General features: G+C 50.7%; 1 protein-coding gene across 1 annotated transcript; it reads right to left on the bottom strand.

Moving 5' to 3' along the window:
- Positions 1 to 1,231: 1,231 nt before the first annotated feature.
- LOC144824740 (uncharacterized) lies at positions 1,232 to 6,810 on the bottom strand. Its single transcript, XM_078683750.1, has 2 exons — positions 5,584 to 6,810; positions 1,232 to 2,084 (listed from the first exon to the last, which is right to left on the bottom strand). The coding sequence occupies exons 1-2, from the start codon at positions 6,593 to 6,595 to the stop codon at positions 1,483 to 1,485; spliced, it is 1,614 nt and encodes a 537-aa protein (XP_078539876.1). The 5' UTR covers positions 6,596 to 6,810; the 3' UTR covers positions 1,232 to 1,482.
- Between the last annotated feature and the right edge of the window lie 19,975 nt (positions 6,811 to 26,785).

Below are 26,785 nucleotides of genomic sequence, written 5' to 3'. Positions count from 1 at the left end.
CTTAGACCAGAATTGTTTTGAGTGTGGAAAAGGCCGCTTTATTAGGAAACAGGTGCACATTACAATTATAAAACCTTGGCAACGCCTTACAAAACTAACTCTCACTAAATAAATAATTAACTACAAACCCCGCCCCCCACCCCCTCCCCTAAAATTCTTTGACCCCTCCCCCACCCAACAATACAGCATAACAACATTACAATAACATTATAACATAACATCATCAATAAACATTACGTCATTAATTCAATCATTACGTCATCATTTAACCCCTTCTTCATCAAAACCCCAATCACATATTGAAAGCCAGGCCCTCTTTAACCATAAACCCTGCCTGACCCTTCACTCCTGCCAATACCCCCAAAACCTGAACGATCAAACAATGACCAGCTTCCCCTGAACCTGTCAATCAAATAATCAATCCAATACTCATCAAACAATCTACCATAAACAGCACCGGGGCAACCAAAAACCCCGCCAGCACCTGTTCCTAGCGACAATACAAAGTACAAGAAAAAACCCCCTGCACACCTATATCCAAGAAAAAACAGCCTTTAACAAATTAGCAATAAGGAGAGAAAAAATTCAAAAAGACAAAAATCCGGGAGAAGAAAAAACCCAAGATGAAAGATAATAATAATAAAAAGGGAGGGAGGGCGGGACAAAAAGCTACAGCCCTCCTAGCCACCAGGTCACCAAACCTAAAATGGTGGCTAGGGGGCGGGAACAGGGAGGTTTATAATTGGGCTGGCCAGTCCTACTAGGCCAGCCCAAATCCAGAACCTTCTGGTGCTTTCCTACGTAGTAACCCCTCGTGACCCTCCCAAACAGCCCGGGGGAGGAGACCTCCCCCCTGCGGTCAGCTCCCTCCCCCAAGCCCCCCTTGGGAGGGAGGGCGAGGGGTGAGAGAAACTTAGACCAGAATTGTTTTGAGTGTGGAAAAGGCCGCTTTATTAGGAAACAGGTGCACATTACAATTATAAAACCTTGGCAACGCCTTACAAAACTAACTCTCACTAAATAAATAATTAACTACAAACCCCGCCCCCCACCCCCTCCCTTAAAATTCTTTGACCCCTCCCCCACCCAACAATACAGCATAACAACATTACAATAACATTATAACATAACATCATCAATAAACATTACGTCATTAATTCAATCATTACGTCATCATTTAACCCCTTCTTCATCAAAACCCCAATCACATATTGAAAGCCAGGCCCTCTTTAACCATAAACCCTGCCTGAGCCTTCACTCCTGCCAATACCCCCCAAAACCTGAACGATCAAACAATGACCAGCTTCCCCTGAACCTGTCAATCAAATAATCAATCCAATACTCATCAAACAATCTACCATAAACAGCACCGGGGCAACCAAAAACCCAGCCACCCAGAAAGGTAGGAGGGGGAGAGAAACTACACCACCTCCCTTTCTGCCCCCCCCCACCGGAAAACGAAAAACAGAAACCGAACCAACCTTAACGGTGCATAGCTAGCGAACGCGCCAAAACCTCGCGTAATTCCAACAAGTATAGGTCCATACCCACTCTGGACAGGTGAACACCATCATCTCTGAAGAATTCCACAGTCTCAAACTTAATTTCCCTATGCGAAATCCTGCTAAAACCAAGACCACGGCAGCAGCGCGAAACCTCTGAGTTCACTTTCTTCCGAGCCCTGTCAACCGCCTTGGGGTTGACCGCTCCTCTCCAAATCCTACGTGGTATTAATTCAGTCCAATAGACATGGCACCCAGCCCAAAGTTCTTTGATAAGGCCCAAATCCTTCTTAATAGCTCGAAGTAACACCAAACCTTTGGTAGCACAAAGATCATTTTCCCCCAGATGGATGACCAGAATATCAGGACACAGCCCACCCACCATATTGTTGTTAAGACAAGGGATTAACTCTCTCCAGAGCATCCCACCTTTCCCCTTCCAAACCACATTGAACATACTAGCGTTAAAACCTAGAAGTTCTCCAAAATAACTCTGTGCTGCCTGGACTCGGGCCCACTTCACGAAGGAATGCCCAACTATCCAGACCGTCACCACCGGAGAACGAGGCCCAGCAACAGAACCTATAAAAGAAAACAGAGTTAGAGCTCCTGGGAAGGAAGATGACGCATGCGCCTCCTCCGCCTGACTTCTCACGTAGCGCTGAAAGCAGTTTGAAGACCAACGCCCCAGCCTCATGATATCCCTTTGAGTCCAACCTCTGTTAAAAGCCTCAGTTGCAGCCCCAATCCGGAAGGAATGTGTCCCATATAAGCTCCCATCTAAACCCAGGTGTTCCAAAGCTTTGCGCATAACCATGCGTAATTGGTATGCTGTAACCAGGGTGCCATCAATATGTTGAAAGACTAGAGCATCATCACCACCCCCGCACAAAGAACGCCAGCGCCGCGCCAGCAGCAAACGGCAAGTAATCCTGGGAGCACGCGCTTGCAACCACACACCCTTTCCCTTCTTAGTCTGATCAGTTTTAGAGCTGGCTAACCAGATGTGCACCCCCTCATCAGAACAGAAAACATCCCGCCAAAATAGGCCGCACTTGCATTTCGAACCCAACAACTCTGAAACCCTAAAAGCTCCAAAAAACATGAAGGCCATTAACATGGAAAATACGCATGACTCAAAGTCATCTGAACAAACCCCAGGGAGAACAGTTATTAATCGAGCCAGGATCTGCCAAGATAAAGGAGCCCTAAGTCTACTGGTGTGCCCCTGTTCTCTGGCCCAACCCTCGAGCATTCTCCTGCCAATCTCCCCTGCCGACGGAGGATAACCCCATAACAACTTGCCCATAAATGCTATCCCCGCTAATTTACCGGCAATAGTCACCTTAGTAAGCCCTTTGTCCATGAGGTCCAAAATGAAATTCACTACATCCTCTGAACGACGCCAAACCTCCTCACGCCTACAGGCGCCAGACTCCAGAAATTCCCTCCAGGCCAGAGAATAAGCAGAACGCGTAGACACAGACAAAGAACCTACCACCAGTTGTAAGACCCGACGTTGCCTACGTGCCACAGATGAATCGGCATCGGTGTCGGTGCTGGGTCTGCCTCCCTCGCCAGTCCACGGAATCTGCCCCACTGTGAACGAGACAGAGCATCCGCAATGTCATTGTCCACCCCAGGAATGTGCAAAGCACGAAAGTGAATGTCGTATTTCAAACAACCCAGCACAAACACTCTCATGAGCTTCAAGACCTGTTCGTCCCAGGCAGACTGTCGGTTAACAATTTCCACCACAGCCATGTTGTCCACACGAAAAAGCACTTTCTTATGTGCCAAGACCTCTCCCCACAGTGTCAAAGCCACCAGCAAAGGAAAAAGCTCTAAAAAGGTAATGCTGCGACCACCATTCAACCACTCATCCGGCCAACGTTCCGCACACCATCTTCCATTCCAGTACAGACCAAAACCATCACTGCCAGCTGCATCCGAAAACATTTGCACATCCCATTGAAAGTCAACGTCCCTGAGCAAAGGAACACCATTAAAGGAAGAAAGAAAAAATCTCCACATTCTCAAATCCTCCTTAACTCCAGCAGACAATCGAACCCTATGGTGAGGCAAATGTTGACCAGCAAGAGCCCTGCCTAATCTACGACAAAAAGGCCTTCCTGCTCTCACGACCCTACAAGCAAAGTTGAGATGGCCTAGTAACACCTGAACATCTTTCACCAACACTTTCCGTTTTGCTAACATATCGTCCAGCAAATCCAGCATCTTCACTTTCTTGTCCTCAGGCAAGCGAGCCCGCATTGCCACCGAATCAAGTTCAATCCCCAAAAAGGACAAGACTGTGTCAGGACCCATAGTTTTCTCGGGAGCCAAAGGAACTCCCAGATCCTCCATGAGCCCTAGGAAAGTGTCCAGAGCAGACTGGCACTCCGCGGAGCCCGGGGACCCGACAAAGAAAAAGTCATCGAGGTAGTGCGTTACCAGTGAGTGACCAGACTGATGAATAAAGTACCATTGTAGAAAAGTACTGAAGCACTCGAAAAGAGAACAAGATATGGAGCAGCCCATCGGCAAAGCCTTGTCCACATACCATTTTCCTGAAAAATGGATACCCAGGAGACACCAGTCTTCCGGATGGACAGGCAGCAGCCGGAAAGCAGACTTTATATCACACTTGGCCATCTCAGCAGCTGCGCCCGCGGTCACAACAAGTGACATGGCGACGTCAACTGAAGAGTAAGAGACCGAAACAGCATCTGGATCAATAAAATCATTGACCGACGACCCTTCCGGCCACGATAAGTGTTGTATAAGCCTGAACTGTCCTGGATCTTTCTTCGGGACCACTCCAATAGGTGATATTATTAAATTAAGGATCGGCCAATCGTGAAAAGGGCCAGCCATCCTCCCTTCCTGCACTTCCTTATTCAACTTGTCTTGTACCACTGTGCCATGCTCAGATGCAGATTTCAGATTAGCAGACCATCTTCTATGTCTAGGACCCGTGTAACCTAACTTGAAACCAAATTCAAAACCATCCAACAATGTTTGTTTCGCAGCTGCATTAACATAGTCATGAAGGGCAAGGCGCAACTTCTCCAACCTAACCGGTGTATGAGCCCTTGGACCCAGAACCCCGATTACCTCTGAATCCCCTACCTCCTGCAGAATGTTGGGACGTCCCCGAACCCCCTGCACCTGACTGAGTCCCCTGATGATCCCCCGCTGGCTTGTTCTCCCAGCATTTAGACAAGGGGTGTCGCTTACCACAACCTGAGCACTCATGCCTGAATTTACAGTATTCCCTAGTACAGAAACCCTTATTAAACTCCCAGCACGTGCCGACTGCAGGCTGTGTGGTTGAGCCACTGCCCACCCCCCCCCTGGTGGGCTTGCCCTGAAAGGGCCGGTATATTATGGGGAGACCACTTGCAGTAAAAATCGTCTTACCTCCCGAAGCCGACCCCATAGTATGTTGCCATAAATCAGTGTCCAGTTCCCCCCACTTAGCCTCTGGATCCCAAGCCATTCTAGCCCTGAACTCCTCATCATATTGAGACCAAGCAAACCCCCCCCCCAGTAAGCTGCGCCTTGCGAATTACATCCATGTATTTAAAAAGGGACACGCTGCGCTCTGGGAATTTCTCACAATATACACTTGCATATATTAGGAAGGCAGCTGTCCAATTCTCAATGGTTAGGGGAACTCTAGGTCGTTTTGCCAACTCAAATTCTTCTTCCTTGGACCCTTCTTTGGACCGTACTTCTCTGTGTAGTAACTTAAGTATTTCCACATATTCACCCTTCCAAATTCTTTCCTTTGTACTCAACATCAAATGTGCCCCCAAAGGCTTTGTGACTCCCATATAGGGCAATTTTTTGATTTTCAACTCTTTACTTGCCACTGGCTCTTTAGCAATACCTGAGGCCTCTGTAGCAGTACTATTGTCAACTTTACCTGCAGTGTCCAGCACTTCATCCGTGCCCACAGCGGTGTCTTTCACATAACGTCCCTTTACCAACCGCCCCTCACCCACCCCCACAGTCTCAGTCCCACCTGTGCCCACAGACACCATACGTGGTTTGGCCTGTGTAGCTATCTTCTCACCTGGCAACAAAGAGACCACTCTCTCCGGCTCCGCCTGTGATGCTGAAACCACTGTGTCACGTCTTGGAGGCGCCCTAGCTGATGGGCCGCGTTCTCGTCTCTCCTTGACTTGCTTTCGCACCACTGGAGCCTGAAAAATACTTTGAACAACATGAGAGGGCACCCCCCTTTCCACGTCCCTCAATTCTCCCTCTTCGGGACTATCGTCATCGTAATCCAGAACCACTGAATCAGGTTCATCTGGAAACATTACACCACGGGTCTTACCGAACCCAGCATCAGCAATATTACATGTTAAACTTTTTGTAGCAATTCCATGAGGGGGAGCAGACTGTACACGCCCGTACCTCCCCTGGCGCTGACTCTGCGGCTCCATAGCCGCCGGTAAGGTCGGACACCTATACCTGCTACTCGGTGGGGCCAGCGGGGTCACGCCGGACCCTCGTGTGCTGGCCGCGGCGGGCTCCCTCGGTGGAACAGAGAGGGCCGCGCTAGGCATTCTCCTTGCTTCCCCTTGGCGAAAGTGGACTGGACCGCGCCCTGCCAAGTCTGGACCTCCGCACCTATCCCTGTCCTGAAAAGAAAAGGTTTGGACTGGTGTGCTAGTGTTCCTACAAACTACATTCAAACCAGGCTCTGTCCCCCTCCAAGTACTATCCACACTCAACATCTGACCCCTCTCCAAAGAACGTCCTCGAACACTAGATCTCAAAGGCACCTCCCTAACCGGAGAGCCACCTACCACCTCTTCATCCTCACTGTAATCTAAATTATCCATCGCTACTGCAGAACAAGAAGGCTGAATAGGAGCTCTAGAACGCCACTCGTGGCCCGCACCATCCTTCCGACAACTCCGCTGCGCGAGACCTGCCGCACCAAAATGCTCCCACCCTGGGGAACCACACATAAAATATGGGCCTCTGGTATCACCAGTCAATAGTGGAACTGCACCCCTGGGCCCTTGTACCACCCCACCACTCACAGGGCCAAAACCCCTACCATGTTCCAACATCGTGCCCTGAGAGCCCACACCCCCCACGTTCAGTGCACCAGGTGTGCAAGGCCCTCCAGTGTTAAATACCACAGAAGAACTAAGAACTGTTGACCCTGTACCAACAGCATATCGTGGGACACTATGGTCAGGATGAAAGGATACGCGGCCCCCCCATTGCTACACTCCTGCCTTCCCTCTGAAGACTGTCATCCGCTCCCAGAAAAGCAGAAGACCCAAAATCCCCTGAACGTGGAGCCTCCTGCCCCAAAGCCACTCCAGAAAGCGAACCTCCTTCGCCCATTTGGGCCCATTCCCCCTCACCCTTAGAACCCCCCCCCAACAGACAGAACATCACCCACTGAAGAACCAGGCGTGGAAAATAATAAGGGGCTACCAACATTACCCCCAACATCCACCATACCAATATCTGCACCCTGCCCAGAAACCACCTGCCCAGAAGAAGTTGCCAGACCCACTGAGCCCCTCCCAACATGAGGTAACACCATGCTCGACTCCCCCTGCTCTCCAGCCTGTCTCACAGAAACCAACTGCCTAGAAGGGGTTAAAAACATTCCAGGTGCCGCCTCATTCAAAAACTGTGACTCCTCGACAACCCACTGAGCGTCACGTGCACCAATTTGAACTCGCTCCTGATCCGCACCTTGCAATATAAACTGAACGGAGCCTCTGCGCGCACCACGCGCAGAAACTACCTCTGCAGACTGAAAGCGCCGCTCGACCAGAGGGTCCGAAGCGGAGCGCTTCTTGCTCCGTCCCCGGCCCCCTCTTCCCCGCCTTCCTGACGATGAAGGGACAGAACCCAACGGTTTATTGAAAGACAGTGCTCCCGCCCGCACCACTGAGGAGGGAAGCAGCGCGCCTCCCGACACCTGCGTCTGCCCCACCATAACGCCAGACATGCCCGGGACTCCCCCCGCCTCCACCGCCACACACACATGAAGAGCCGGAGCAAAAGACGCCTCCCTCCCGCCCTCCACAGAAGCGCCGCGCGATGCCGGAGCTCCCACCTCCCCCGCAGACACACGCGTCAGCTGCTGAGGGGCCGGCTTCCTAGTACGGGACCGGCCCCTATCGCTTACCTGGCTCGGGCGTCTCTTCTTCGGCGACGAGCACGCCAATACCGCAGCGACCACGCCAGCCGAAGCCTGGCGCTGGGGACGCGCCGGCCCACCTCCTGTCACCAAATCCATGCGACCTGCTTCAGCAAGCAGGCGCATCGCCTCGATCACACGGGCATCCTCCATTGCCAAAGATAATAAGATAATAAACCGAACAAAAGGCCTAAGGAAATAACTCACAACAACCAAACCCTGACAAAAAGCTACAGCCCTCCTAGCCACCAGGTCACCAAACCTAAAATGGTGGCTAGGGGGCGGGAACAGGGAGGTTTATAATTGGGCTGGCCAGTCCTACTAGGCCAGCCCAAATCCAGAACCTTCTGGTGCTTTCCTACGTAGTAACCCCTCGTGACCCTCCCAAACAGCCCGGGGGAGGAGACCTCCCTGCGGTCAGCTCCCTCCCCCAAGCCCCCCTTCTTCTCTCCGGCTGCCCTCACACAGATCGTCATCTCCCTGGTCCTGTCCAGATTAGATTTTTCCAACAGTCTCTATTTTGGGCTTCAAACTGGAGAGCTAAAGCGCCTCCAGTTGATTCAGAATCAGGCAGCCAGGCTTCTCTTGAACCTCTCTAAGAGGCAGTCTGTTAGACTCGGCCTGAAACAGCTTCACTGGCTGCCTGTTGAACAGCGTGTAGCTTTCAAAACCAAGTGCATTATATTCAAGTCTCTGCACGACTCTGGCCCTCTATTCATTAGAGACTTATTCAAGAGATACAACCCTTCCCGTAATCTCCGGTCCACCCACAAATCCCTTCTGACTGTCCCGTCCTACAAGAGGAAACGCCTCGGTGGCAGCTGTTTTGACCATCTTGCAGCTGTCTTCTGGAACTCTCTCCCCCTTCAACTAAAACTGAGTGACAATATCCTCAGCTTTAGACACTCTCTGAAAACTTGGCTCTTCTCTCAGGCGCACTGCTGAGCTGCCTCATTTCTACTGTGACCGACGCGCTACGTTCCTTCCTACAGCGCCATGAGGCCCCCGGGCGTACGAGCGCTTAACAAATCCATATTAACATTAACATTAACGAGTGTGATGGAGCTGATGGTCAGGGGCATGTGCTAGGCCCCAGTTCAGCTGAGTGGCTTGGGGCAGTGATGCCACGGGAACCTGGCCCCCTTGTCTGCTGAGTGGGACGGACAGTGGTGCCATGGACGGGTGGTACTTGCAAGTGATGCTGTTGCGAAGCAGATCATGGCCTAATTTCCAGCGAGTGGCCTTGAGGCAGTGGTGCCCAACATATCGTTGCAAGAGATGCTGATGTGAAGCAGAACAAGGCCCCCTTATCTGCTGAGTGCCCCGGCCCGTGGTGCCACGGGTGGCGCTGGGGGCTCCCTGCCTGTGATGTCAATCGAAGCAGATTAGGCCCATTTCTAATATGTCCAGATAAATCTGGATCAGTAGTATGTCTATTGCAGACAGGTTCCTACACGTATTTGTGGATTTTTAGATTATTTACGCGTTTTTCTTTAATTCATCACCAATCTCAATAAAGACCGATAAAACCTGGAGATATTAAACATTCACTGTGCTGAAATTCATTTGTTACACCCTCATAATACACATTATAAGATGCCGCTTGCAAGTAACCAGCAGTTCTTTAAGAATTCCAACCATCTGAAGCCAAGCCCCAGTGCGTTAAGCTGAGTTATCAATCAACCAATCACTGCATTTATAAAGCTCGCTACATACCTGTGAGGGTCTCAAGGCAGGGGGGGGGGGGGCGCCGCTACTGATCGAAGAGCCAGGTCTTGAGGAGTCTTCTGAAGGCCAGCAGGTCCTGTGTCTGTCGTAGGCTGGTGGGGAGAGCGTTCCAGGTCCTGGCGGCGAGGTAGGAGAAGTATCTGCCGCCAGCGGTGGTGGTTTTCCGGATACGGGGTACTGTGGCGAGGTTGGCTGAGCGGAGGTTTCGGGTGGGGGTGTGGAAGCTGAGACGGTTGTTTAGGTATGTGGGTCCGGCGTTGTGTAGGGCTTTGTGTGCGTGGATGAGGAGTTTGAAGGTGAACTTCTTGTTGACGGGGAGCCAGTGCAGGCCTCTCAGGTGGGGTGTGATGTGGCTTCGTCGGGGGATGGCGAGGATCAGTCGTGCCGAGGCGTTTTGGATTCGTTGGAGTCGTCTTAGGAGCTTGGTTGTTGTTCCTGAGTAGAGGGCGTTCCCGTAGTCGAGTCTGCTGGTTATGAGGGCCTGGGTGACGGTTTTCCTTGTGTCGGGAGGGATCCATTTGAAGATCCTGCGGAGTATGCGGAGGGTGTTGAAGCAGGATGCAGAGACGGCGTTGACTTGCCTGGTCATGGAGAGGGTGGAGTCGAGGATGACCCCCAGGTTGCGTGCGTGGTCTGTGGGTTCCAGGGGTGTGTCTACCGATGTGGGCCACCAAGAGTCGTCCCAGGCTGATGGGGTTGGTCCGAGAATGAGGACCTCAGTCTTGTCTGAGTTCAGCTTCAGTCTGCTGTCCCTCATCCAGTCGGCTACGGCCTTAATTCCTCTGTGAAGGTTGGCTTTGGCGGTGTGGGGGTCTTCGGTGAGGGATATGATCAGCTGGGTGTCGTCGGCGTAGGAGATGATGTTGAGGTTATGTTGACGTGGGCGAGCAGTGCCATGTAGATATTAAACAGTGTCGGGCTGAGGGAGGATCCCTGTGGGACGCCGCAGATGATATAGGTGGGTTTCGAGTGGAAGGGAGGGAGGCGGACCCTCTGGATTCTGCCGGAGAGGAAGGATGTGGTCCAGGCCAGGGCCTTCTCTTGAATTCCAGCGTCATGGAGGCGTGCTGATAGGGTGCGGTGGCAGACTGTGTCAAAGGCTGCTGATAGGTCCAGGAGAATGATGGCGGCTGTTTCTCCCTTGTCCATCAGGATCCTGATGTCGTCAGTGGCGGCAATGAGGGTGGTCTCGGTGCTGTGGAAACCGGATTGGGAGGGGTCCAGGATGTTGTTGTCTTTGAGGTAGCGGGTTAACTGTTTGTTGACAATCTTCTCTGTCACTTTTGCCGGGAACGGGAGCAGTGAGATGGGCCGGAAGTTCTTGAGGTCCTTGGGGTCCGCTTTGGGCTTCTTCAGAAGGGCGCTGACCTCGGCGTGCTTCCAGCTTTCCGGGAAAGATGCTGTCTCAAAGGAACTGTTGATTGTTTTTCGTAGGTGGGGCGCGATGGTTGTGCTGGCTTTGTTGAAGACGTGGTGAGGGCAGGGGTCAGATGGGGATCCGGAGTGGATGGAGTTCATGATTTTGATGGTGCCTTCGTCGTTGACGTTGGACCAGGCGGTCAGGCGGCTGGTGCGGGTGGTGGAGCTGTCGTGGATGTCGGTGATCTTGCGGTGAAAGAAGGCGGCCAGGGAGTCGCACAGGTCTTGTGATAGTGGGATGTCGTTGGTGTTGGTGCTGGGGTTGGAGAGTTCTTTCACGATGCTGAAGAGCTCTTTGGTGTTATGTGCGTTGTTGTCTAAGCGGTCCTCTTGGGGGTCCTGATGAGTTGGTGGTGTCTGTGGGTGGCGTTCTTGTGGGATGTGTGGCTGTCTGGTGTTCGGTCGTGAAGCCATTTCTTCTCCAGCTTCCGACATGTGCGCTTGGATATCCGGAGTTCTTCGGTGAACCAGGCGGCTTTCTTGTTGGTGTGGTTGGTTGTGGAGGTCTCGAGAGGGGCGAGGATGTCGGCGCAGTCGTTGATCCACTGTTTGTGGTTGGTCGCGGAGGTGTCTGGCTCGGTGGGGTCGGCGGGTGGTCTCAGGACGAAGGTGGTGGTCAGTTGGTCCTTGGTGATCTTGCCCCAGCAGCGGCGTGGCAGCTGTTGGGTGCGGTGGTGAGTGGTGGGTTTCCTGAAGGTGAAGTGGACGCATCTGTGGTCGGTCCAGAGGGGTTTGGTGGTGTGGTTGAAGGAGACGTGGGGGCTGGTGGAGAAGATGGGGTCCAGCGTGTGTCCGGCGGCGTGGGTGGGTGCCGTCACGAGTTGCTTGAGTCCGAGGTTGTCGAGGTTGTCGATCAGGGCGCTGGAGTTGGTGTCGTTGTTCTCGAGGTGGAAGTTCAAGTCCCCGAGGAGGATGTAGTCCGTGGAGTCGAGGGCGTGGGTGCTGACGAGGTCGGCGATGGTGTCTCTGAACTGTGGTCGAGGTCCGGGAGGTCTGTAGATGAGTGTTCCTCTGAGGGTGGTGTTGGGGTCGGTGTGGATCTGGAAGTGCATGTGCTCGGCGGAGGTGAGGGTGTCGTCGGTGTTGGTCGAGATTCTGATGATGTCTTTGTGGATGATGGCGATTTCCCCTCCTATCCCGTTGGTGCGGTCTCTGCGGGAGATCTTGTAGCCCAGTGGGATAGCTATGGCGATGTCTGGTGCTGAGGTGGCGGTCAGCCAGGTCTCCGTCAGGAAGGCGACGTCGGGGGCGGTAGAGTCTAGGAGGTCCCAGCGTTCGATGGCGTATTTGCGAGCGGAGCGAGTGTTGAGGAGGATGCAGCGGAGGTGGTTGGGTTCTCTGGTTGGTGGTTTGGCGGCTGGATGCTGGTGAATCTGCAGTTCCGGTAGGTGAAGGGTCCTTGGGTGCGCTTCGGGTTGGCTCGGTAGCAGGGGTGGTCTCGTTCGGTGTTGAGTGCGTGGAGGGTGCTGGAGTCGTAGTGCAGTCTGGCGTTGCGAGGGGCGCGGGGTCCAGGGGTTCTGGCGCTGGGCGCGGTCCAGGCGTAGACGGGTGCAGACGGGCTTGCCTTCTGCGCTTCCGCGCGGTGTTCTCCATAAATGGCGAAGTGGGAGGGAGGAGTAGCTGGGAGGTGGGAGCGGGGCGGCCAATGGGTGGGAAACCAGAAGCAAGGGGGCGGGGCCGCAGGGGAGCAGCGGTGGGAAGCGATAATCGGGGGCACAGAAGCGGGGGGAGCAAATACAGGCATAGGGGGAACAATAGGTCTGGAAATGAAACGCACGAAATAATACTGAAGAAAAAAGTCAGAACACAGATCAGGCAGCACAGGGCTCACCAGTGGTGAACTCGCGGCAGCAGGGGTGAGGGGCGGAAAACACAGGAGCACACGAGGAGCCGTGCGGCGTGTGGAGCGACCGGCCCTGCGAGCAGGGTTAAGGGTCACAGCTCACCGCCGCGCGGTGTCCTCCATAAATGGCCAAGTGGGAGGGAGGAGCAGCTGGGAGGTGGGAGCTGGGCGCCCAATGGGTGGGAAACCAGAAGCAAGGGGGTTGGGCCGCAGGGGAGCAACGGCGGGAAGCAAGAATCGGGGGGGCACAGAAGCGGGGGGAGCAAATACAGGCACAGGGGGAACAATAGGGCTGGAAAAGAAACGCACTAAATAATACTGAAGAAAAAAGTCAGAACACAGATCAGGCAGCACAGGGCTCACCAGCGGTGAACTCGCGGCAGCAGCGGTGAGGGGCGTGCGGCGTGTGGAGCGACCGGCCCTGCGAGCAGGGTCAAGGGTCACAGCTCACCGCCGCGCAGTGTCCTAAATAAATGGCCAAGTGGGAGGGAGGAGCAGCTGGGAGGCGGGAGCGGGACAGCCAATGGGCGGGAAACCAGAAGCAAGGGGGCGGGGCCACAGGGGAGCAGCGGCGGGAAGCGAGAATCGGGGGGCACAGAAGCGGGGGAGCAAATACAGGCACAGGGGGAACAATAGGGCTGGAAAAGAAAAGCACTAAATAATACTGAAGAAAAAAGTGAGGGGCGGAAAACACAGGCGCACACGAGGAGCCGTGCAGCGTGTGGAGCGACCGGCCCTGTTCCCAGTGCATGGGGCTAGCTTAGGATAACTACTTTTTCTTAGTTTCATTTCATTATTTGTTTACTATGCAAATTGGCTTGTGTGTGGTCGCTATAGATATGAAACTGATAACAGATTCAGCTTGGTGGAAAGAATTAGTGTGAAAATACAGGTTTTTAGCTCTTCCCGTTATTTCAGGTGGGATAGTGGTCTACGGTCTGTAAGGGTACGGAAAGATCTAACAGCTAATACAAACTAACAAGTACAAAAATCACTTGAAAATCTGAGTTTTATTAAATGCAACTTTATTCTACATATATTACCTTCCTAATGCATATCTATACTTTCCATGTACTTATGTATCTTTATAACTGTTTTTGTGTTGGATTATTTTTATTGATTTTCAGTAAAAAGAAAAAAGTACAATGTCATACCACTGCTCTTGCCACTGCGTGGGGTTAATAAGTGGAGGGAGTCTTGCTGCATTGGATGTCTGGTTCAATTGTTCAGGTATCAGCGCCCTACTGAGGTCTAAAAGCCATACCTGTTTGCTCGGGCCCCTGGGTGACTTCCAAGACATAGCAAGTCGTCACTTGGCCAGACCCAGTGTCAGGTCTAGAAATTTGTTAAGGCCCTTCCGGCGAGCATTGCGTTTCGTGACACCACTCACAAACTGCAGAGCCTGAGGTGTCACCAAGACTCCTGATGCTTCCGTCAGGATCTCAGCTATACCATCCCAATATACTCCTAGTTGAGGGCACGACCAGACCATGTGAGAGAATGTAGCATCTGCAGCCATGCACCTAGGGCATATATCCGAGGAAGTAGGGTACATACCAGCTAGTCTGTGCGGGGTGAGGTAAGTGTAGTTGAGATAGTTAAATTGTGTGTATTTCAGTCTAGCATTACTTGATATACACTTGGAATAACCTATGCACTGCGCCCACTGCTTGTCTGTCATACTAACTGTTAAGGCGGTGTCCCAGTATTTCCGCAGAGGTGTGAGCAGGGCTGTAGGGTCAGGCCTAAGAGAGTTATATAATACAGTGACAGTCTTTCTGCTTCGTCCGTGAGACAGGAGTGTTTGCAATATCTGGGATATAGTAGGTTCAGTACATGTATTACTCCATGCCCGGTGGAGCTATTGCGTTAACGTTGCCAGGAGCAGAAAAGTGCCCGGCGGTACTCCACAGTCACGTATCAGGTGGTCGAACTAGCATAAGTTCGAATCTACGAACAAGTCTAGCCCAACAGTGCACCACACCTCCAACTCCGCACTCCTGAGGCAGGTGTAGGTAATAGGTAACAACTCGAGGGGGAGGTCCGGGGCATATGACGAGGGCTGTCAGGTAGGCAAAACATGCCTCCTCCAGTTTTGTCAAACTACTAGCATAGCAGATTGCCCTGCATCCGCTGTAGTGTTGTTTAGCACTATATAGCCATTCTAGTAGAGCAGGTCTACGAAGTCGCACCGCCCAGGGATCTAGCTCCACAAGGTTACCCCCCGACAGCCATCTCATTGGCCACTGGAGTTGTGCCGCGGCGTAATAATGTTCGGAGTTAGGCGCACCCAGTCCTCCCTCTGAAAGGGGGAGATATAATTTCTGAAGGGCTACCCTGGCCCTGGAGCCACCCCAGATCAGTGATACCAGGAGCGATTCAAGCTCTCTAAAAAAATCTGCGTGGGGGCTTTGATGGGATGGCAATAAAGTGATAGAGAAGTCTGGGGAGCAGTAACATTTTGGCAATAGCCACATGTCCCATAGGAGATAACGGAAGTCCAATCCAGAAAGGGAGCTTTTGCAATTACTTTACCCACATTGCCGCCCATCATATCTATCTGAGAGGGGTAAATTAGAACCCCCAGGTATTTGAAGGAGTCGAAAATCCACGTGAGGGGTGTGGGGGGGGTAGATCCTGTCTCTGCAACACAGAGGGGCTTCATTGGGAAGATCACCGACTTGAACCAATTCACCTTCAGGTTAGCCACAAGGGCATGATCGTCCAGCACCCGTACTAGACCCTGCAAAACCTCCCCTCTGCCTTGTAAATATAGCAATGCATCATCCGCATTAAGGGAGACGATATGCCATCGTGCGGATGCCTCAATACAGAATGTGGCTACGGAGCACACACGTTAAGGGCTCCATGGTGAGTGCGAAAATAATGAGAGATAAACGAGCACTCGTGTGTCGTGCCATGTTCGATAGTGAAAGAAGGGGAGATGATGTGCCCGGTCTTAACTCTGGCCTGCAGGTTCGCATACTGCACCTCTGTCCAGCAGAGAACATTAGGGCAGAAGTTCGTTAGAACTGCCAATATGTACACCCCGCCCAAAGTATTGAACGGCTTTGCAATATCGAGGAAGGCGATCCAACGTGTCACAAACTCACAGCATGCCCACTCCAGTAAATTACAAGCATTTGCAATGCAATAGGTCTCGCATTTACGCAAGTTTGAGCTATTAGCATTGTAAATGACAATGCCTTTTATCTATGTTTTGGTTTTTAAAACCTGCATAAAACGCAGTGTCATTTACAATGCCAATAGCTTAAATTCTCATAAATACGAGACCAATTGCATTGCAAATACACCAGCAGTTGCCACACCTTTTGCCATGGGTGGTGCACCTGCGTATTCCTTGGGGACTATGGTGGCATTCTTGAAAGGAGGGCGAGCCCCTTCCTACCCACACAACTGTTGCTGCCGCCGGTATACCTGGATCCGAGGCTGAGCGCGCTCTCGCCACTCTTCTGAGGGACGGCTCTCAAAACCACAGGCCGCTCTGATTCACGCTCGCCAGGCAGACAGAATACAGAATCCATAGTATCGACATGCCTGTCAGGGCGCAGAGCGCAGTCCTTCCGTGATGGGTTCAATGGCGAGGGGAAAGGAAATACCATTGCTGTTATGGGGGGTTGAAAACATGAATTTGCCCGATCAGATATGCGCCTGCCCGAGGCCACGCAGTGGCCATAAGGAGGGCGGGCCACTAGTCACGGAGGGCTGTCCCGCCCCCGCATGACGCAGTTGTTGCCTCACCTGAGGCAGTCTTCCCTGGTTGGGGGAGACTGGTGAGTGATGCACGTCCGGGACGGCGGGGAGGAGCCGTCTGGAGTACAACAGACCTCTGCCCCGCTGGGGAGGCCTCTTTGCCGCTCCGGACGTCGCAGTTCCATGTTGGGACACTCTTTTCGATCGCTCGTCCCGGTCCTGTGTTCGGCCTCCGTTTGCAGGCTGCGCCGTCCGCCCTCTCCCCCCGCTGTGCTGCTGTGCGTTCATGGCGGGTCGATGTGGTGTATCTTCACCCGACAGGTACGTGTGCCCCTCTCCTGCCTCCCCCCCCCCGCCCCGTTGCAGGTATTACTCCAGGTCGATCGGCGCCCTGTGGTGGATACCACGGGGGGGGTTTGAGATGGCCACCGACGAGAATATCGAGTTTGTTTTAGTGATTGGCGGCCTGCGTTACAGGGGTCTCGGGCGAGGGGTGGTGCAGCCTGCTTCGGGGTCGCGGTAGTGTGCAACGTGGCCTGGCAGACGGAGATCGTTGGATATGATTGCCACGTGGCAGGGCGGGCGGAGGCCATTTGGCTTGTAGTTGTCCACTTAGGGTGTCCGTCGGTTAAAAGGATCTGCCGGCTACTCTCCCGCAGTGGTTGTGTCGTCCTTGTTAGCTGGCTTAGATGGTTGTGCCGAGGAGCGGCTTCGGTATTAATTGATCGATCCTGTTGGGTGCGTGGCGGGGCATTCACAGCCTCTTCCTGTCGTCCCCTTACCTTGAGTGACATGGGCTTAGTGGCCCGGTTTGTCTTGGCCTGGCCGCATTCCTCGTGCATGTTCCTCTGCCTTGGCGATGTGGGCAGTGGGTTTCCGGGTCCATCGTGGAAGGACAGATTAGTTCATTTGGTTAGAGCGTAGTGCTAATAACCCCAAGGTCATGGGTTCGAATCCTATACTGACAAATATTTCGGTGTGCAATAGGGTGCATAAATAATCCCGGCCTTGTGATGGCAGAGACACAAGCGATGCTCTTGAGTTCATTTTCAAAGGGTAGTTGGTTTTCAGGTGCCAATTTTGAGAGTAGTCCTGAGAAATGTCTAGACCCTTACGGGTAATTGTTCGTGCCTTGTGCTTCAGCCGGTAGTGGCGGAGTACGCAGTCTAGTGCTTGTACCTCCCCCCCCCCCCCACCTCAATTTTCCTATTGTGACTCCGCTTGGGAGTTGGGTCGTCTGGTGGTGGGGCAGGGGTTGTGGCTATGGAGGTTCGTGCCCCCCCCCCCCCTCATTGGCTGTGGTTCGTGTTGTGCGGCAGATGCATCCGTGGCCTTGTGCTCGGGTGACTGGGTCTCTTTAGCCCGGCTTGAAGCTTGATGTGCAGTTCTACCACCAGGCCTCGATGCTGGCCTGCTTCTTGCCGCTCGGTACCCGTACGGTCCAGGTTGGAGTATGTGCAGGAGCTTGCTTGTGTTCACGTGCGCATTCGTTGCGCCTCGAGGGTCGCGGTGTGTGAATCGCAGCGCTTTACCAGTGGTGATCAGGTAACACCGTTCCATGCCTTGCTGGCGGCAACACGTGGTGGAGTTTGCGCTATCTATGGACATGCCTGTGAGCATGAGCAGGACCCGGCAGCGGTTGAGCGGCGACCGAGTGCATGTGGGAGCGTTCGGCAGGTGGACCTTTCTCCCAGCTAGGGCTGATCGGGTGCGATCTGCTATATAGGGGGGGGGGGGGAGTGCTGCGAGTTGGTATAGTGTCAGACCCCCCCCCCCCCCTGTTTTGGGGAACTGCTAGGATAATTGCGAGTGACTAGGTTGATGGAGGAATGAATGGGGGTAAATTTTATATGATGTTTTGCCGGGGGTTATGCTCTGCCGGGGTTTTGGTGGTGCATAGCGCTTTACTTTTGTTGATTAGGATGTCTCCCCCGTGAAGATGTAATGGGGCGGGGTGGCCATCTGGTCGCTGGTGTTCCCTACCAACATGTAGGGGCTGTTGTTCACAAGGAGTGATATACCATATTCCGCGGCAGCCTTTACTCATTTACGGCATGTAAAAGATGGCGTTTTTGAAATGCGAGGATTTCGTGTGGTCTTTGCGCTGGTTCAATCGGTTGAAGGTGGATCTTGTCTACACAATTTTTCTATGTATGCCTTATCGAATTGTCGGTCGTTAAATAATATATTGTTTAAGTCTATTTTGAAGCAGAAATTATGTATACATGGCTCAACTCAGCCGCCCTTCTGGGCACGGTACCCGGAGCCGGGGTTCTGGGACGTGCCTTTGGGCAGGGCAACAACGGGAACAGAGAGACGTTTTGCTGGAGTTCCTGGCTGGCCTTGTCTATGGGGGTTTTGGTTCTCGTGCCGCTTACAGCAACACCGCATCTTGGCAATTGTCGGGGTATATATTGGTCAAGGATGTGTTAGCAATTGTCTCGCTCGGGTTTTTACTCAGGCAGTAGGGGGTGTTGGCCACCAGGGGGAACGGTCTCTCGGTGTCAGTTTCTCCGCATACGCCGGAATTTTGTATATCCATGCCATGTTGTCTCATAGAATTTCATTGCATAGCACGGTAGGATACTATTGTCCTTGCCCTCAAGTGGTGTTTTGCAAAGGGCATGTTCAACTTCACGGACTGTCGTACACCTGCTTGTTCAAAAATGTATTAATACTACACAGCAGGTACCTTTACTGTTTTAATACGGGGTTCGCACTCTAGAATATATTTGCTTAAGTTGTAGATTACCCATAAAATCTTTTAGGGTATTTATCGGCAGAAACTGTGGCTAGACTTCTGGACAATTAATGCTATGATTCCCCAAGTTACTGCATTTAGTGTCAATTAAGTTTGCCGAGTAACAATGGTGGCAATATTAAGATGCCACCTCACCGGCATTATGCAGATACACTGGTTCGTGTGACATATTCACACGTGAATATCATAACACACTTCCCTGTTTCAGGGAGACTCTACAAGGCATTCATAAGCGTAGTGTTGGCATCCCCAGTCGCCCTACTGTTTCCTGGTAGCTTCGGTCGGTACATCAGGGCGTCCACGTATATTAGGCGGGCAGTATTTGAGACTGCTATGGGCGCAATAGAAGTCGAGGCATGTGCGAGGTCATCGGGGCGCTTACTACACCTCGCTGTGGATGCCGCTGGTCACATAGGCCGTTACTTTGGCGTACTTCCAATTCTGTCTACTATATTATCCAGCCTCTCTTATTTGCCGATGAAGGGGGTAAGAATACGATTTTGAGTGAGGGGCGACGGAGCGCTGCTGAGGCTTATTGGGAGGGTCTGCTGTGACAGTGCCAACCTTATTACCTGTCACTCCTTTCAAGTCTCCAGGAACTGGCGTGGGTGCACGAGCCTTCAAACGTTATCAATTTAGCAGACGGGTACACTGTCTGCGATGGGGGGTGTGCGAGTGTCATTATATACTTATACATGAAAGCGATCTCTTTTCATCTGATCTCCTGCTTCTAGTTCGAATAATTTAATACTTTCAGTCTCTATGACCTATCCTGTACACGGAATATTTTGTATACCCCCAGCTATCAGATTATTAGTTGAGCCCGTTATTACGAGCCCTCGTGTTAAGGAGCGCACTAAAGCACGGCTCACTGGCATACCATTGATATACTCTTCCAATGTGTACCACATATTGGTTTGTCGATGGCATCATAATTTTCGGCAAATATTGCGCATCTGTAGCAGTGTCAATTTAGAAATGGGTAATATAATCTTGGTTGGTATCCTCATCTTGTGATGTTACACCAGTATTTCCGATTTTAAAGTGTGTTTGAGGTCGTGGAAGTATGATAGGCCCAGCGCTCCTGTATGGAAAGAACATTTTTGGTGACCATCAGTAAACGTGGCGGATTACAGCCCCTGCAAGAGAATTGCACCCGAGTGCTCTGGACGGCTGTGAATTACTTCGGAGCAAATTTGTTTGTCATTCTTTTAGGGGATCTACTTCATCTGGTATGTTTCTTGGCTGTCCAGACTCAGGCTGAGGTTGCTGATCTTACGAATGTGCAGGGTACTGCACCACTAGTGCATAGTTCACACGTACTCTAGTTAATATATACTCACAGGTACAGGGCACCTGGGTTGCCGGCAGATATGAGATGTTTTCGCTATATGTACACAGGCCTGAGTACTTGCTTGAGGGGGGTGTGGTACACCAGAACTTCTGCCAGTGTACTCTGCTTGGTACCAGCCATGTGTACAGGTAACTGTGTGCCCCGGTGCAAGAGAGGTATGGGACATCAGGCAAGCACCAAGTTAGATCTGCAGGATGTGGCTAATGTGTACATACATCGGTGTGCCGGGACTAAGCTTTGTGTGATTCAGACTAAGCGAATATGCTATCCTGCATGAGGTGACCTGTACGTACACGTGATTCGGTATTCATTCCTAGGACAGGTGCGATAATCGGGCAAACAAATGCTACTGCATAGTGTGGACATTATGTACACACAACCGTTTGCTGGCACAGAGGGGCGTGCAGTTAGTTCAGGCCACCAGTGTACACATAATGTATGATATGGCTGTCTCAGGTATGCCTGCTCGTTCCTTGATAGGCCGTAGTTGCGCGCTCAATGTACACGCAGGCATAGGGAATCTCTTGCGCATTTTAAGGCCATTTGGAGCTTTAGTAGTGTAATGCATCTAACCTTTCCCTCTTAATCATGATAGTGCGGCATCCGCCATCACGGAAGGCACTAGGCCACACCAGCGTGGAGGCAGGTGACAAAGGTGTTAATTTTGGTGTAGGGCAGGCAATCCCAGGGAACTACACTCTACAGTATATTGTTTCTTTGGAGGCCTGTTGTGGGGTGTGCGGACCTATCATTTTCCTAAATATCCTACTTTAGCACGGCCTAGATGTAGCTCTATACAGCTTGTGCATTAACATTTGATAGGTATCGAACACATCTTATGGATGAGCCCGAGTGAGAACAGCCTGTGGCTGGTTTTCACGTGTTTTTGGCCAGGAATGTGGGCCACCTCTTCAAGAGGTTCTGGGGCCACAGGTGGTCCCAACCTACCTGCTGGTAGACAGGCCTATCCAGGAGCGAATGGTGTCGCAGGCGCTAGTGCCACCGTGTGTTTCAGGCAAGCCGATTGTTGCTTTGTAGCACTTAGCGGGTGCTTGAGGTTATCAATAAGCGTATGTCACTTCGAGTTATGACATTGGTAGAAGATCACTTCGAGTTATTACACTGGTAGGAGACCACTTGACAAGTTGTTAGAATCTCTCTCACAAGATCTCACTGGGAAGACCCTTCCACACCCGTTACTAGAATGTAAGTATGGGGAGATCTTGTTGGTTAGTGACGTAGGCCTACGCCTCAATTTACGTATGCAGCAGGCGTTTAGGCACGCAAGCCCTTGCCACAGTATACCTGAAAAGTGGGCACATAGAAACTCTCTATTGTATTGTGCAAGAAGTGAAGTGGCAGCTGTTTTGGAAAATCAGAATGTCTACCTGGTACTCCAACCCCCCCCCTTGTTTGTTCGTCTTCTCCCCTAGCTTGCATTGGGACAGCTTCGTGATGCACCTGTGTATTCTTTAGTTCCCTGATGCACCTCCCAAGGTGAGAAGTTGACCGCGGTTTCTTATCTCCAATAAGGGGAGCTCCTTGTTCCAGCTTATTTTCCTATATGCGCGAAGGGTTAGGCACCTTTCATAGATAAGCTATTCTTGAAGTAACATGGTCAAGCGGCCCCTGGTTCCTGGGGGCACGTGCTACCAGCTGCTTACCTTTGCATTCCTGTATTTTAAATGGAAGTGCACCACGCAAGTTACTAAATTAGCTTCGTGCACTGTAATAGCCATCAGGTACTTTGCTTGTATTAGTAGCTCTAGCGTACACTAAATTAAGCTACGTGCACTGTAATAGCCATCAGTACTTTGCTTGTACTAGTAGCGCTAGCGTACACTAAGCACAGTAGTCAGTTGAAGTTGGAGCATTGCACCTCTGCAGAAGTTGTACGTTTCTGGGTGCAGTCTGCGGATGCTTTGCGTAAAGATGAGTGTTGGGTCTCAGTGGCATGCGCTGGTTCTCCTAGGGTATAGATTAGGGTGCTGCACAAATTCTTAGACAGAGGGATAGCTCTCCCCTTCAGTCTCATGTAAATACAGTGCGCACGGCGTAGGATCCACTCAGTCCTATGTCAGCTTGAGTGGCCTTGGCCGGCTAGAAGATTTTGGGCTACTGCCTCGGCCTCTGGGCAGGGATACGTTCTCTGCCCTCCTCCTTCACGCACTTGGGATAGTTTTCACTTGCTGTAGAGGGATTCTGCCCGGGGGTATATGCTGATTAGTTCACAGATGGAACTCCTGGGTTCAGCTTTATCCCTTGGCGGGGGTAACCGATGGTCTTGTCAGCGGGCGTGTCATGTTGCAGCTCTGGATCTTACCGGGGCACTTGGTTTCTGTCCCAGCAATCCCTGGTGGTGGTCTTAAGTCATTCTTACAGACATGCTTTCTACTGGTAGCGTGGCCTAAGCTGCTTCCAGATTAATCCCGAGAGGGCAGGTGATGCCTGCTGTTAATACCTGTTCAATCCGGTATGGGCATATGCAGTTATAGCCCAAGTTATATAGTATAATAGGTATTTATCCCTTCAATGCCCCCTGTGCTCTTTCAAGTATAGCTGCACGAGCGTCATTGTAAGCACACTTTCTCCATGTTATGCGGAGAACGGCGTACAGCAGGAGTTGTAACTTGTTGGGTATAGCCTGCTGACGCGTGTGGTGTAAGGGTGTGGTTGAGTGGCTGGGCATGTGCTGGAACGCCTATTCGATTCGAAGCACCTTCAGTTGCCGGGGCCCCTCCTCATCACTTTGTCAGTCACCTGGTAGTATGACTTCAGGTAATGTCGTGTATTTCTATAGGTTCTGATTCGATCCCCCTATTCCTGACCCTATTCTGGTTAAACTTACTAGCTAGTTAACTAACAGTCAGCCCATGAGGCAAGAAATTCCCCATGATGCAGATACCGTTATCTGACGCAGTCACACTACGGCACAGGAACGTGTTATCTGATTAGGTCATAACGCTTGAGATCTAATTAGACAAGCGATATTCCTCCAGCCCCTGATAAGGCATACGACGTTCTCATAACAAATCAAACCTATGACAACCTGGATAATCCGTGCGGCCATTGTTTTGATTTCACAGAGAACTTTAGTAAAGAATGTGCTAACGAGCAAGTCGTATGACATCTTTATTGACGTACCTATGTCCATCCTTACGTCAATCCCGGCACCTTTAAGGTATAAATATTGCCGACCTTGCCCTATGCAAACACACGCGTGGTGACAAGACGGAGCAGCCATACTTGCCGAAGCCGAGAGCAGAAGCAGACCCCGCAGGCAGCAGCCCCGCCTTCCTGACGCGCTGAGAGACGCGCTGCTATCTCAAGCCGAGAGACCCAGCACCGGCGCTTCTGGGCAGCCCTCGCAGGCAGCCTGGAATATCGAGAGCAGAGAAAGAGATACCATTCCTCATTCATCCTAAATTCCAGGTACAGAACTGAATAACCCCTCCTAGAGAATTCTTTAGTTATTCACTTGGCAAAAACAAACTTAACTTAAACTGTAACTTTCTATTCCCGCCCACGCATTAGACTTAGGTCAGGTACACGGGGTAGGCGTATTTAGAAACACCAGTTGAGTACGTTTAGTCAAATGTATATGTGTATGTAAATATATTTTAATCATTTTAAACATCATATGGCTCAGAAACCATATCAATGTTTTTACAGTATTATTTTATACTATTGCTTCTAATGTATGCACTTTACTTAACAATAAGTATTGCAATAATATCGATCCATTTCTCTTGTACGAGAAAAGAGACTGATCAATAAATAACATCTTTTATTGAACACGCCCGTCTCTTCCTTTTCTCTACATTCTGATGAGACTAAGAATGCACGTACTGACTGAGTAAAATAATTGCCTTGTGCTCACACGACTCTCGAGATTGACTCTTGATTAGGGGAGAGCAAAGTTGTCATGTTCTATGGTTGTCAGAAACTAAATCCCTTCTTGTCTAATCAGGGGAGTTAATCCTTCCTTGAACATTCGAGAAAGTTTCTAGCGAACTCTGAGCTTAGCTGGCAAACCCAAAAATTAAGTCTAGTATCGACAGTAGTAGACCTAGTTAACGTCTGGCCTAGGCCTTTACTGCTGTAGGCACTATTCCAATGCGCAGAGCCTATTGGGAAAATAGGAGCTACACTACATGGCGCCCAACGCGTTTGGAAAGGGCGATAAAACTAACGTAAGACATTTAGAGTAACTCAGTCGTGCTTTCTCACTCAGACCCCTTTTCCTAAATACTCCAAAGACGTCTGGAGTGGGTGAAAGGTTATAATATCCTCCAAAACCTCGCAGGAGGGAACTCCTATGTATGGTTCTTGGTCTAGTCAACGTTGAAGGATAAAACAGTTCCAAAATATTGTGCACCTAATCTTTGTTCCATAAAGAAACCTGATCTGCAAACAAAAGACATAAGCCTCCTGTCGGTAAAATGACAGAGAGTGATGAAGAAAGAGAGGCAATTAGATTAGCTACTGAAATAGCAGCAGCTGATACTACAGCACTCGATGCAGACCCGGATATAATACTCATCCAGGTCGCCAAAAGGAGAGCTATAACTCTAAAACTTATAGAAAATGGACTGACACCTAGAGGTGGCACAGTCATATTCGTAATCGAGGCACACGAATATCGGCAGACAGAGGTATACTATACATGGATAAATTTTCCAGCAGCAAATGCTGTAACAAAGTACTTCCACTATTACAAAGTAGAGGAACCTCCTAATGAGTACACTCCTTTCGAGGAGGTGGAAGTACCACTCAAATTCCAAGAGCATTTGCTCTTATTTGATGGCGCCCTAATACATAACAATCACATTACAAGGCTCGGTCCTTTAGGAAGACCAGGAGCAACGTGGCCGGTCCTAGCCGGATACACACCACATCCAGACATCGATAGGATGCCTGCAGCTGAATTATTAACACAGCTGAAACAATTACTAAAAATTCATAGACAATTAGTTCAGTATGTAATGCGGACTTCAACAATTCAGCCAGCGATTAAACTTCCACAGCTGACCCCTCACCAGGGGAACACAAATAAAATTACACCACAGAACATCCAATCCTGCCTAGGTAAAGTTCCAGCTAAACGGGAACAGATACCATTCTGGTTGGCACAGAAAATTACCCAAATAGAGGCGGTGTTTCCTGACACCACCCCATTAGAAAAACACAGGATTCTGACTATATGTCTCCCAATGGGAATCGCACCACACATTGAGGACTGTGACACTTGGGGTACAGTCTTTGCTTCCATCTACACAAAAACGCACGGTGTTCCATCCATTTCGGTAATACCAGATGTGCTAAAACAAATTCAAGATGAATACGGTCCAGAACCAGCTTTAACTCTTGGTATGAAATTACTAAAAGACTTCAAGCAGGTCTCGGCTATATTACTAGCCAACATAAAGGGTGAAGCAGCAAACGTGGCGATCCGCCAGAGGTTAAAAGAGACAGATATAGCAGACCAACCAGCTGAAATTGCCAGAATCATAGAAAAATCCTATGAAGAACTAGGCAGAGATAGTCTAGGTGGAATACCAGTAAAACCGCAACTGACTACAAGTCCAGAAAAAATATTTTTTAATAATAATTCACCAAAAAAGAACTGGGATGGAAATAAACAATCCAATCCTAAAGAAAAGAAATTCCAGTCCAGAGGAAGGTCTCCTAGGCGAAGAGCGAAATCTCCAAACCCGAGACAAAGGTCACCTCAGAGTGAACCCTCTGGGAATAGATATAACCTTAGAAATAGGGATAATATTAAAAAACCTGATAGATATCAAGACATTGATACACGTCCCTCTCAATCTTTTCAGAATTCCTCGCAGAAATCGGAAAGAAGAGGACGATCAGAAGAGCACGCCAAGTCCAAAGACAAGGAACCTGCTCAACTGAAAAAGAAATCACAATTTCCAAAAAAGAAGGTAGCCAGTATCAAGGTAGTTAACAATGCCGAGAATACTGAGGACACAACTGAAAAACGGAGAATGGGCTCAGACAATGCTAGACAGCGCAGCAGAGGTGAGCATAGCTCGCAAAGTCCTTATGAATCATCTGGAGACAGTGGACACGAATGAATACCTTCAAGTGGAAACTGCAGATACCAGAGTTAGCAAGCCCCACAAAATATACGAGATAACATTACGTATAGAGGGAGATAAGACTAGGAAAATAAGGGGACTATTTTGGGATAACCTATCCAAGGGCTATGACATCCTTCTAGCTGAAAAAGACTGGCCACCAGAGTTTGTCAGGG

Source organism: Lissotriton helveticus, chromosome 3_1, assembly GCF_964261635.1.
Source record: "Lissotriton helveticus chromosome 3_1, aLisHel1.1, whole genome shotgun sequence".
In the NCBI taxonomy this organism is placed as follows: Eukaryota; Metazoa; Chordata; class Amphibia; order Caudata; family Salamandridae; genus Lissotriton; species Lissotriton helveticus.
This window is presented reverse-complemented; position numbering and strand designations above follow the sequence as displayed.